Source organism: Hibiscus syriacus, unplaced genomic scaffold, assembly GCF_006381635.1.
Source record: "Hibiscus syriacus cultivar Baekdansim isolate YM2019G1 unplaced genomic scaffold, ASM638163v2 tig00111053_pilon, whole genome shotgun sequence".
Lineage (NCBI taxonomy): Eukaryota > Viridiplantae > Streptophyta > Magnoliopsida > Malvales > Malvaceae > Hibiscus > Hibiscus syriacus.
The window spans coordinates 810,460-823,913 of record NW_024062964.1 but is presented as its reverse complement, the minus strand read 5'-3'; the positions used below and the strand labels follow the sequence as shown (position 1 = coordinate 823,913).

At 33.5% G+C, this 13,454-nt stretch overlaps 3 protein-coding genes across 3 annotated transcripts; all 3 read right to left on the bottom strand.

The window, feature by feature from the left end:
- Nucleotides 1-2,875: 2,875 nt before the first annotated feature.
- LOC120151302 (60S acidic ribosomal protein P0-like) lies at nucleotides 2,876-4,741 on the bottom strand. Its single transcript, XM_039163814.1, has 5 exons — nucleotides 4,322-4,741; nucleotides 4,172-4,240; nucleotides 3,690-3,788; nucleotides 3,197-3,589; nucleotides 2,876-3,110 (listed from the first exon to the last, which is right to left on the bottom strand). Exons 1-5 carry the CDS (start codon nucleotides 4,577-4,579, stop codon nucleotides 2,964-2,966), a joined length of 966 nt encoding a protein of 321 aa, XP_039019745.1. The 5' UTR covers nucleotides 4,580-4,741; the 3' UTR covers nucleotides 2,876-2,963.
- Nucleotides 4,742-7,207: 2,466 nt separating this feature from the next.
- LOC120151357 (zinc finger BED domain-containing protein RICESLEEPER 2-like) lies at nucleotides 7,208-8,177 on the bottom strand. Its single transcript, XM_039163843.1, has 2 exons — nucleotides 8,147-8,177; nucleotides 7,208-8,052 (listed from the first exon to the last, which is right to left on the bottom strand). Exons 1-2 carry the CDS (start codon nucleotides 8,175-8,177, stop codon nucleotides 7,208-7,210), a joined length of 876 nt encoding a protein of 291 aa, XP_039019774.1.
- A 259-nt stretch (nucleotides 8,178-8,436) lies between these two features.
- On the bottom strand, nucleotides 8,437-8,874 carry LOC120151356. Its single transcript, XM_039163842.1, has one exon. It carries the CDS (start codon nucleotides 8,872-8,874, stop codon nucleotides 8,437-8,439), a length of 438 nt encoding a protein of 145 aa, XP_039019773.1.
- Between the last annotated feature and the right edge of the window lie 4,580 nt (nucleotides 8,875-13,454).

Genomic DNA, 13,454 nt, shown 5'->3' with positions numbered 1-13,454 from the left:
AAATTTTCTCCTTTTAATAAAACTAACGATTTCTAATTAAAATAAAAAAAAAGTTGTTTGGTAAAACTGCCATAATAATCTTTGTATTATACATTATGATTACATTTTGGTCCTCATTCTGAAAATAGAATAGAGCGAGAAGATAATTTCAATAAAATTTATTATTTTATACTTGAATGCTGATTCAATATTTTTATTTATAATCGTAAAAAATAAAAGCTATCAAATAATTAAGCACTTGAAATCTAAAAAAAACAATTAACTCTTCTTTTTATATATTTGAACTGTTAAAATATTTCATGATTTTTGTTTTTATTTTTATTAAGCTAAGATGATTAGATTACAAAGTAATATATCTTCTAAATACTCTCAACTATTTGACAATGAATGTTCAATCACCCTGTTGCAGTCGCTGGTGCTCGAACCAATAACTCTAAGAACAACAACGATTCTTTTATCTTCTGAAGTAAGTTGATTCGTGCTTTTTTTATTTTGGTTAATAATAGATTATCGTTAGTTAGTTTTTAGTCCCTTAATATATATATTTATTTTAGAAAATACGTGAAAGTCCGGGCATCCACTTGTTTTTGTCATTCAAATTTTGAATCATGGTCCACAAGAAAAGGGCTATCCCTTATTAATTAAAATTTTGGAGTATTATAAACCTAAACTTGTAGGACAACCTGCCCTCATTCATACCTAGAAAACCAAACTTTTGCCAAACCAATGTTATAAGACCAACATCTTATCCAAATACTGTTGATTCGTGGTTTGAGATCAAACCATGATGTATTTGTAATCATTTGAATGCATGTTACTTGTCTGTTTTTTAATTGGCTGAATATGGGAAAGTCAAGTCATGTCTTGTGGATACATATAGGAACAGTTAATTCGAGATATTTTTTTTCAAACGCTTGAGTTTTGAATTTAATAAACTTGAATCACAAAAGACGATCCCCCAATTCCCTTTCAATGTAAATGAGAACACATATATCCACAATGACAGACGATAGTCTAGACTAAAAGACAAGTTAAAATGTCATATTAATATTTTATCTAAAATTAAAAGATAACTAGGTGTCATGTTATCAAATTAATATTAATTAACGACTTAATGATCTAATTGTAACAAATTCGTAACATAAGTGATTGAAACATAATTCTTTGAATTTTGGCGATCAAAGTAAGATAATACAAAAAACAAAAGTGACCATAATAGTTTACCCATAAGTTAATGAACTATGCTATTGGTTTATTAATTTTTTACATCAACTCCCCTGCCTAGCTCAAAGCCTTATCCCAGCACATTATTGTTCAAACGTCATATTTCTACAGATTTAGACACGTTATAGTTTTAATATAAATTTCAATAAATTGTTAAAGTGTCCCATTTGAATAGAAAAGCACCTATAAAAGTACATACCAAACATCATTTTTATATAAATTTTAACTATTTATAACCTACAAAAGAACATTGCCCCTAAAGTTTTCGAGCAGCTGGGGTCGGGTGGATGCATTCGTCCTCTTAGGGGTCAGGTTATTTAAAAAAATGATTAAATTTAATGTAATGTGTCAAGGAAAAATGAAAAATAGAAAAAAAAACTTGCATACCTATTAATTTTAATTAAGAAAAGAATATTCAAATTTTCAACTCTCTTAAATTTCTGGATTCACCACTGATTGGGTAACTGATCTTTAATATTCAACCGACGAATTTGGAGATCAAATCAAATTAGGACATGTGTTCCGTAATTAGATTTATCCCAGGATGTTAGAAACCCTTTATTCCCAAGTTTTTAACTTGCGGTGGAACAAAGCAATTCTAAAAACAATCTTGTGCTATTACGATTTTCAACACCATTTTGACGTGCATGACTCGAACAAAACTCCAACACGAGCAGCTTAACTTCTAAAACTGATTCAAGTCAAATTGATCCGTCATTAGTTGTGAAATTAAAGCTCGATTAATTATATTAAACTTTAATTTTGATCCCAAATAATCAATGTCCACGGATCAGGCTGGAGACATTGGCACAAAAATCCATCAAAGGGGTTCAATATGAAATATCGGGCTTATCAAGACCATCAAATTTGGCTCATTACTTGGATAATGCTAGAGAGTCTGTTTATACTACACAGTGCAAATATAAGAAGTGCATCATATCTAAAGATGATCGAACGAGCTTGGTAGATATGGCAAGAGACAACAAATCAAAGGAGATTGTAGAAGATTCTTACAGTATAAAGTGTGAACACCCATCCAAAAAAAGAAAATTACTTGACATAATTAAATGGTGAGGAGATTAACTTTCCTTAGTTTAGGAGATTTGTAATTAATTGGGTTGATCATAGTTGTTGACCTAAATAAATCTAGGTCATTGATGGTGAGAGAGCTCAACTATAAATAGAGAGTCTACCCTCCTCATTTGTATCATCTCATTCCATTTATTCTTTTTGGAGTAATAAAGCTCATAAACATTTACTCTACTTGTCTTGTTCCTTTCTGTTGTTCTAAGAGTAGCCCGCTGTGTTTACACTTCCGCTCGAGTATCCATCCAACCTTAGTGGCTATCTACTTTATAGAAAAATTAGTGGTTCCAAAATCTCCTAGGTAGGTGAAAAGATTAGCAACTGGAGATTCTTAATCCAATGAAGCTGATCAATCCGAGAGCGCGATTCAAACAGCGGCGACTGAGTCATTGGATTTGCTAATTGAAGCTGCCAAGGAGGGATTATTGTTTGAAACGCTGCCCTAAATCTTAATGTCCAGTAACAATAAAGGGAAATCGACAAAAGAAATAGAAAATGAGTTGAAAAATCAAATTACCCAATATTATATAAGCTTAAGATTCTCCAAACTTAAAAACGATCCTAGTACACGAAAAGAAACTAGAGAAATAATCCAAGCAGACCATTGTAACGGATAAGCCTTACGAAACAAACTATGACCAAGTAATTCAACCCTAGTCGAAGAGACTAAATCCCATATCATCATCCGACTCTTCTTCAGGTTCTGGTTTCTTCTCCTCCACAGCAGCAGCAACGGCAGTAGTTGAACCAGCAGCAGCGGCAGCAACAGGGGCAGCAGCAACTGCAAACTTACTTGGATCCTGGATGACACGCAATAATTGTATTTAGCTGATACTATTATGGGAATTCAAAAATAATACACCAGATAAAAGAGACGATTACATACCGCCAGGTACTCCTTCACTTTATCAGCCTGAGGGAAAGAATACTCAGTTGCAACTGCAACAGACAAGACATTTTTGTATGCATTGATGAACATATGTGGTGCGGCAGCAAGAGTTGGGTACGAGATGGCAAGAGACAGAGCAGTAACCATGGAGACACCGGTAGCAAATTTCTCGATCAGGTCTTCCTCAGTTAGATCCAGGACCTCAGGGCTAAAGACGGACCCGTTGTCATAAACAGATAGGACAATGAGACCATATGAGAAGGGCCTAATTCCAAGCTTAGCAAGAAGAGCTGCTTCAGAAGAGCCGACCTTGTCACCCTTCCTGATAAGCTCCACAGGAGTGATGATTTCAACAGTACCCTTGTTAATCTTGGTAGGAATGTTGAGCACCTAAAACATAGAACGTCTATGATCAAAATCGACCACCAACTCAAGCAAGTAGGCACATGAAATAAGATGGAACACAACTTCCAAAAAGCAGTGACTGTACCTGGAAGAAAGAAGTCTGTGATGGGTCAAGCCCAGTGTTGCCTGGGGGAACAACCACATCAATGGGTGCAACCAGACCGACACGAGCAGGAGCACCAACCTGTTGATATCAGAACAATGAATTCATTTCACAGAAATGCAAACTCAATAGAAAGGAGCAACTTAATTAAATCATACTTCAAAATAACAAAAAAGCCTAAAACCAATGTGAGTTATATATTTCCTAAATTTTAGCTATCTGTACAAAAAATATTGAATGATACAAAAATAACCTCGACTTCCTAAAACTGCAAATTCTTAACAAAATCATTGATATACATAACAATAACCTCAACTCCCTATGATTGAACATATTAAACAAGTTTATATCTCGTTAAATTACAGTAATAGCAACTGTTTTGACCTTCAAGTAATCAAATTATAAAAAAAAACGGTAAAATATATTCAAATCTCCATTAGTAAAATAAATCAACAATATCATGCCTTGTACTTGGCAACTTCCTCACTGACTTCCTTCAAGTCGCCCTTGGTAAAGATCAAACCAACATTTCCCTGTATCATAAATTATCAGAAAATCAGTTACTTTATGTATCAAATACTAAAAATACAATATTCTATGTAACTCTAAACTACCTGGAGCAAAGGTATGAGGTTAAGAAAAGCCTGGTTCCCGGTCTTCTCAGCATGCATCCTAATCGACCTTTTCATCATGGTATTCTTACCCATAAGAACAATCGAGTCACCTCGGAGACCCTTGCGGATGTTCTGGAGCTGGTTAGAACCTACGTTGTCGGCGGCGGCGATTAAGATCTGAGTGTACTCGTCTAAGAGCTGGCATAGCTTCGCATCGTAGGCGACTTTCTTTTCGGCCTTGGTGGGTTTCACTGCCATTTCGACTGGTTAGTATCAAAGAAGCAACGTTTAAAAGAACAAAAATGAGGGCCAAGACGATGCCGGACGGTCGGTCAAGGCGGACAGGCAATCAACGCCGTCTCTTTAACCTCTGACTGGATTTGAAAATTGTTGATGAATAAAAACTGGAGGCTAGTGAGGATGATGTCTAGGGTTACAGTCGGTTTATATGGAGGGGAACTAGGGCTTTGTGTTGCTTATTCTGGGTTTGAGGGATTTCCAGCCCATTAATAACACCTTACTGCTGATCAGAAAATAACCCATTTTGAGTTTCAAGAGTTTGAGGCCCAAGGTTGAATCTTGAGACTTTTGAGGGCCTGGGATTTTCATTTAGCCTAATAGCTGTTTGATCCAAGATTATTGTTAAATCATTTTCTAAAATGCTTCTGGAATAGGGATGGGCACGATATCCGAAATCGATGGGTTTCGATTTGATCCAATTTGGTTGGGTTAAATTTTTTAAAAAAAAGTCAGATTCAAGTCGGATTTTTTAAAAGATAGTTTCGGGTTAGGTCGAATTTAGGTTTAGGGTTAAAATATCCTACCTAACTCAAAAAATAATATAGAAATACCTTATATATTTAAGGATAATTACAAGAATGCCCATCTTTGTATTATTTTTTTCAAGTAAGTCCCTATTTATTAAATAAAATTTATAATTTTATATTATTTCGGGTTGAGTCGGAGTCGGATTTTATCTCAAACATCGTGTCGGGTTTCGGGTTAGTGAATTTCTCAAAATTTGAGTCGGCTCGGATGGAGGGTATAAAATTTTTAGGTCGGTTCAGATTGGTCGGAAACCAGCCTAACCAAACCCATGCCCATTCTTATTCCTGATTGGCGAATCCCACTAAGTTAATTGATCAATCCCGAGCTTGTTCATCTGTTGTTCGCCATCATCATTATGACTTGCAAAGGCGTTCATAAAAGAAGAAGAAGTGGGAAATAATTAAGAGAATGAAGGAATCTAAATGATAGGCCAATGTAGACTTTTTTACTACTTATTTTATGCATTCAAAACAAAATCCTCTTGGATGCCCCAAAACATGACATCCTTATCGGCTAAGGATTGGTTGGTAAGCAATTCACCCATAATTATCGACTAACTTTATATCTTAATCGGAAGCAAAAACAAAAATGACATTTGGACATTAAACATAGCTTCTTGTCCTAAAATGGCTACCGGTGTTTAAAGGCGGGATGCTTTCAAGAGTCGACCTTTTGTAGTTTTGCGGCCACGCATTGCATCCTTCCACTTCTGTTTGCTTCGTTAAAAGTTAAAACTAAGAATAATAAATTTCCTATAAAAGTCAGCTCAATTCCACCATATTTTATCGGATGCTGATCTAAATACTATGATTAATTAGTACCATAATGTTTAGTGGTCTAATAATGTGCCTAAGCCACGGGATTGAAATTCTCGAAAATGAGAAAATCTCCACCCGAATACTCACTTACCAAAATCATGTGTACGACCCGAATCGATCCAAATTAGTCAAAGGGAAATCTTAGAATTGGAGGACAACCAGGAAAATATAAAGAAATTATCGAAAATGAGACATTTTTTCCAATTTACTTTGGCATCAAGTAATATTGTATTTAGGGATGACAACGGGCGGGTCGGATGCGGATACCCCCTCCCTCATCCTCATACCCACCTAATATTTTTCAATTCACCACCCGCCCACCACCCATGATGGGTAAGAATTTTCAAATCCACACCCGCCCACGTGGGTACATTCTCAAATCTATCCCCACACCCACTACCCAACTGGAGACATACTCGGCTAGACCCGCCTGACATCAAACTTAAGTTATACATAAGCAGCAAACATGAAACAAACACGTCCATTAAGAAGCATAATAAAATAAACCAAGGATTATCTGAGTTAAGTGTTAATATATATCTTAAAGTACATAAAAACCATAATAAAAGACATAATTAAAACCTAGAAACATAAATGATAAACACATAATATTTTTGTTCTTTGGCACAACATTCTCAAATTTCAGGCAATACTTGTGACATCTGATACTCCAGTATTACAATCATCATTATTTATTTCCTCAAATTGAGAGCGCTCCAATTTAAATTCACTACTACCTACATATATAATAGAAGACAAAACTAATATAAGTTAGTAACTAAACTTTAATAAGATAATTAAGCATAATTTGACAACTAACATAGACTAAATAATAATTTTACCTTTAATATAGGCCCAAAGTCAATTATGAGCACACATTAATGCTTCAATCATCTCCGGAAGTAGTCGACTACGATAAGGACCAATTACTCTTCCATTTGTACTGAATGCAGATTCTGATGGGACAGTGGAGACAGAAATGCTCAAAATATCCTTTGCTATTTGTTGGAGTGTTGGAAAACTATTTCCATTTGTGTTCCACCAGTTAAGAATATCAAAATCATTAACAAGTGGTATGTTGCCAGTTTTTAAGTACCTGTCCAAATCAGATTTTTCTGAAATTGCATCATTATTTTGTTTTACAAATTCAACAAACTCGTTCAACATTGTTCATTTTCCCTTGGTATTGAAAAAACCAACAAATTTGGTTTTACTATTACTTGCTTGGTTCTTACCATTTCTATATCCACTCATCCACCAATTCATGTAGAAGACCTTCAATTATATCAATCTTAGCTTGAACAGTAAACGTATCATAAATTTTTTCAAAATAGAAACGAATCAATTTCAGCTTGAACCTCAGATCAAGTATAGTGGCCACGCCCATAAGACCATTAACATCAGCCCAATACTTGTTGTACTTCTCCAACATTACTAGCACCATCTTTCTTATATAATCACAAGGCAATGAAAGCCAATTCGACATTACTATTCTAAGCCCACAAATACATGGAAAATAATTGTTTGCCGTGGGATATTTTGAGGCAGAAAATACAAGTGTAATATAGTTAAACACTTCTAATAATTCATAAATTTTCTCCACCTTTTCCCAATCTTCATTAAGTGGCGGATTCTTAAACAAACTTTCACGACCACTCAAGACAACATATACCTCCTTATAATTTAAAGCAATCATAAGCATGTCATAAGTCGAATTCCACCTAGTCTTGTAATCAAGTTGAACTTTTTTTGTACATTCAGGAACCACTTGTTCAAAATTTTGATTTCTTTTATCTGAAGCAGTCCAAAATGCAACACTATCCCTAGTTCTATCAAGACCATTTTTTATCATAGCACTCAACCCATCTTGAACAATCAAATTAAGTATATGAGCACAACAACGCATATGAAGAAAACGTTCATGCAACATTAGCGAGCCATAAGGAAATTCTTGGAGAAAAATATCAATCATAGAATCATTAGTTGTGCAATTATCCACAGTTATAGAAGACAATCTGATATCAATATTCCAAGAGTGGATGCATTCTTTCAAATGTTCAGTAAGAACCTCAGCCGTGTGAGGTGCTGAGGCATACAAAAACCTATCATATTAAAGTGACATGCATTAACACATGAAATAAAAGAAAGTGAAACTTCATAACTTCTAAAATAATATTACCTAAGTGTTCGACTTTGGAGTTTCCATCCATTGTTAATAAAGTGTGTGATGACAGCCATGTATCCCTTTCTTTGATTGCTTGAGGTCCACATGTCAGTGGTCAAGGCGATCCTACTATTTATTTTGCTCAACAATGCACTTATGCCCTTTTTTTGCAGTCTCATATCTTTGCATGATATCTTTCTTGGTTGTATTACGACACGAAACTTTAAAGCCTGGTTGAAGTGTATTGGAGTACTTCCTAAAGCCATAGTGCTCAACAATGGTAAGAGGGTATTCATGCAAAATGATCATTTCTGCCAAGTTTTTCTCCCTTTATCTTGGTGGAATTCATATGGTGCCAAAGAAAGAGTGTCATTCGAACCACCATCTTTAGCTTGTGTTCCAAATAGCCTTGTTTGTCGAATATCTAAGCATTTTTTGACACATTTATTTGCATGCTCGGTTAAGTGACTTGTCCCCGCTCTTGGTCCTCTAGTAAGTTGCTTATTGCAGTAGTTACATTCAGCTTTTATTTTCTTCCCAACTCTTTTTCTTATAAAGTGACTCCAAGTTGTTGATGTATGCCTCGAAGTTAAGGGAATGACCATAGGATCTGCATCATCAGTTTGCTTTTGATTTTTGTCACCACAGTCAGAAGTTGGGGTAGAACTTGCTGTAGTGGTTGGCTTTGAGATTGATGGTGATGAGGTGGTTGTAGTATTGTGTTGTTCACTTTTGTCTGCCATTATATATTCTATAATTACAATTACAATAAAACATGTTATATAAGATACATAAACCACATATTAATCATATTAATACATGCATCAAAGTAAGTAAATTCGAACAACAAGAAGAAACACATAAATTATTGCTCTACGGTTGTCATTTTGATTTTGATATTCTGCTGAATCTAAGAGCATTCGTATATTGATTTTGATTTTTAAGATTATAAAACAAACAGAACATTGCATGTGCATAGCAGAGTAGAATGAGCATAAAGTAGGTGAAATATACATTTAATTTTGAAATTACTCAGTTCAACTAAAAAGAAACCCTAATCAAGACAAGCAAATAAAAATGAGAAATTGAAAAATTCAACTTAAATGTAATGCACCAGAACCAACATCAGGTTGGTAACTACTATTTGGTAAGTGTAGCAAGTCATAAGTGTACAATAACACTGAACAAAGTCGATGATGAGAAGATTTAAAACACGGTCCCAAAATCAAATTTGAGAAAATCAAGATTACCTATCGAAGGTGGTAATGCAATAGATAAATTATCTTTTACTTTTCACAGGTTGCATATCATTGTTGAGTTGTGAATTCCAATAAAGAAACCACTTTATTTGGTCTATAGAACAAAATGATAAACAAAAAGCAGGAGATATTTTCTTCCCACCCGGCATATGCCATCCATGGCTCATATGCATTTCTCACCAAAACAGCACTCGGACACACTGTACTGCATATACCAAATACGAGTGTACACACGAAAATCACTCAAAGAAATCCAATAAACAAAATATTTATTCCTCCTTTCCCATGTAGTTGTGCATTGCGAAATCGAAATAACAAAAAAAGGAAGATGTTGAAGTAAAACAATAGTGATGGCCTTAGATGGGGGAAGATTTGCTTGACTTTTATGATGAATTGTTCAATCCCTAACCCGGCCTAACCAGCCCAGTCCCGGGTGGACCCGTCAGCCATATCTCTTTTGACGCATCATCTCAATCCAGAAAAAGAATATCAAACCAGAACTAAGAGGATTAGATCTAAAAACCGGAGTATTCACCTTACGATAAATTAAAGCGGTCACAAACAACTTCGATACAACAAACAAGATTGGGGAAGGTGGTTTTGGATCTGTGTATAAAATGGCATACAACTCTACTACCCGCAAAGGAGACCAGAGTAAAGATTAAAGAAGAAGAAAAAGGCGTACCTGAATGAGCTGGAGACCAGAGTTTGAAACTTAGAGAAGAAGAACTATTAGAATATCGGCGCAAAGCAAAACACGAGAGGTTTGAAAGAAAAAAAAGGATTCATAAACTTATCCCTAATATTTGGTTAAATTATAAGTTATATCTTATACAATATTAAGATTTATAAATTAGACTCTAAAATTATACCTAAATTCATAATGGTCCAAAATTTAATGGATATTTAGTGGGCGGGCAGATGCGGGCGTGTAAGGTCTCAAACCCATCACCCGCCCACTACCCACAACGGGTATCACTTTATAAATCCACACCTGCCCACTACCCACTAAAGTTACACCCATCTCTGCCTCAATTGGAGCGGGTACAATGCAGAATCCACGAAATTATACTCGTTTACCATCCCTAATTGTATTAGTACATCGTAATTATGCGATTGAAAAAATGTTACAAATATTTTAATATATATAAAATAAAAAAGTTAAAGGATTTTAGTAATTTAGAAAAAAAAAATATCTACAAATCCATTAAGTTTATACTAGTGGAAATATAATTAAAGGTGTTCATGTTTTAGGTTAAATTTGAGTTGAATTTATATATGATGTTAATTTGTTTTATATAGTTTCAAATTTTATTTAAGATTATCTATGACTAATCAAGCCTCTTATGTATTATTATTTTTTAGATAATTATACTATTTTTAATTTAATATTTTAATAATTTTATATAAATTTTCTTTTATTATTTTTTTACTTTTTTAAGGTACAATTACAATGATAATCAATATAGATTCTTACAAATACAATAAACTCTATAATGTAAAAATAATTATAATTATATTCAATATATTTATATAATTACGACTATAATCAATGATTAAAAAGTGCAGATAAATAAATTTATAGTTAGAATTGATTTTGAATTGCAATTTCATAAAATTGACTTTATTTTTTTAAAATTTGATTCAAGTTATAAAATAGAACTCGAATAACTCAAAATTTTTAGTGAGAAATGGAATAGTTTTCATGTTCAAGTCGAGTCCCTTGACTCTATATGATATATGTATCTCACATATGAAAAAAAAACTAAAGAAATATATATGTATTATATGGTAATAGAAAACCGTTTAAATTGGAATCAAATAGTACCATAATATTAAATATATTAAAAATTAAATTTAAACATAAACTCAAACGAATATACTCGACTTAAAAAATTCAAATCAAGTTCGAGTTATAAAATAAGACTCATCAACTCAAATAACTTGAATTTTTTTACTCAACTCGACTCAATCGAATGCTCACTCCTAATTGAAATGAAACTAGACATGCCTATACATTATAAATGTAATACCCCAAACCCTGGGTTAATAGTTTGGGTTGACCAAAAACCTTTAATTCGAGCCTAAAAAGACCCATTAGATTTGTTGGATAGAAATTAAGTAAGAATTAGGCTTGGTTTGGCCCAAGTGTTGGAATTTTGGGATAAGTTTATTAAGAAGTAAAAAGAAAGAAGACCTCAAGTGTGATTTTCCCTTTTTTTAAATCAAGAACTAAAACCCCTTATTTTCTAAGTTATCAGTGTGAACCACTCTCATTTCCTCATCAAACACTCTTCCTCATCTCTCACATTCCTCTCTTCATTTCCTTTTTATCATGTCAGAACCGTCTTTTGGTTGGGCCCCGAATTAGGCTTCGACTTGGATTAAATGAATTGGAGTCGCCACTGACCATTTAAACGAATTTAGGTAGGTCAGACACCATCTTACATGATCTGTGTTGTACCAGAAACGTGTCGGGTTCGGGAGTCGATTACGGTCAATGAAGGATTAACACCCTTGAACCGCCCTTTCGGTACCAATTAATTCATCGGTTGTCTTAATCGCGAAAATCAAAATTTAAATTGAAATTTAAAAATTTAATTTGAATTAATTATCTTTGATCGATTGAAAGTATCCCTAAAAAGTCAAAAGTGTTGGATTATAAAAATGAAAATAAACATGAGAAACGAATAATAAAAAATATTAATATAATAATATTAATAAAAATGAAATATATATATATATATATATATATATAACAATGAAAAAAGAAATAAAAATATTAAAATTAGGAGAAAATGAAAAATATATATAAAGTAAATAAATAAAAAATGAAATAAAAAGAATAAGTCAAAAGTTGTTACATCTCCCATGTTTTGCGTGTAGAGAAACTGGATTTGCAATGAAAATGTTATGCCACTCCTCGTGCTTTTAGATATTGGCTTTGGATCCTCCACGCTTATTTTTGTCCTTTTATTCCCTCAATTTTTTCAAATCGTTGACCCTTCATTTGATTTTGGTTCCACATTTCTCTCTCTCCTCTTTCCTCTTTACGCTTGAGTCTATTTATAGTCTAAAGAAACCTATTTTTAGCTCAGATTTAGAGTCCTACTTGGACTCAAAATGCTTCGATTTTAGTGTTTCAATAGGACTCAAATACGTTGGTTTTAGTGTTTCAATGAGACTTAAATACGTTGGTTTATTTTCTGAATCTCACTAAATCGGGGTTGTTGAGTGTAGGGCCTACAAAAATAATAATAATAATAATAATAATAATAATAATAATAAATATATAATATAATAAAATGTTTTTGTAGACCCGGACAAAAACGAGTGTCTACACATTCAAATGAAGCTTTAAGGAGTTCATCATTTGGTTGAATTTATTTAAGGTAAGGAAATCATTCTCCATTTCAAAAGCTTCATTTCAAGCCTCATATGTCAAGTTTTAAGATTTTAACCAAAAATGGGTTTTAATGAGGTTTATGAAATTAAGGATTTTAGCTTGTGTTTGGGGTAGGATGAATTTCAAGAAATGTTTTTAGGTTCCCAATAGTCTCATAAATAAGTTAGTAACATATTTCCTTATGTATTAGTGAAAGAAGTTGGAGAATGATCCAAGACAAGGGGTAAAGAGAAGCTGACCCTTGGGTGATTTTGGGGAATTTTCATCAACTAAAACAGTAAGGTAACACCATTCTAACCTTCCTATACCATTTATAAGCCTCATCATGCATGCACTAGCTTTTGAAGGATTAAGAGTATGTTCATGGTAAATCTCATATTTATGTGTTTTATTGCTATATGATGTCTCTTTATGACCCTAATAAATTCAAATTAGACTTTAATAATGTTTGGGCCCTTGGACCTCTTTAGGATGGTTTTTAAAGGCTGAAGATGCCTAAACAGGGCATTTTCGGGTGTCAGTGTTGATATTGTACGTGTAAGTATTGATATTGTTCTTATATTGAGCAAAAATATATAAGTTTTTAGGTGGAAGTATCGATACCCATGTATAGAGTATCGATACACTAGGTTCGATCTCAAAACTTGGAAGAGGGGTT

Bases quoted from the DNA above. Each gene is read 5' to 3' on its own strand.
- LOC120151302 (XM_039163814.1), bottom strand. From the start codon at position 4,579: ATGGCAGTGAAACCCACCAAGGCCGAAAAGAAAGTCGCCTACGATGCG. The intron at 3,789-4,171 runs GCATGATATTGT...TGATATCAACAG, and splicing joins AGGAAGTTGCCAAGTACAAG to GTTGGTGCTCCTGCTCGTGT. The intron at 3,111-3,196 runs GTATGTAATCGT...CGTGTCATCCAG, and splicing joins AAGTGAAGGAGTACCTGGCG to GATCCAAGTAAGTTTGCAGT.
- LOC120151357 (XM_039163843.1), bottom strand. From the start codon at position 8,177: ATGGATGGAAACTCCAAAGTCGAACACTTAG. The intron at 8,053-8,146 runs GTAATATTATTT...TGTATGCCTCAG, and splicing joins CTCCAAAGTCGAACACTTAG to CACCTCACACGGCTGAGGTT.
- LOC120151356 (XM_039163842.1), bottom strand. From the start codon at position 8,874: ATGGCAGACAAAAGTGAACAACACAATACTACAACCACCTCATCACCA.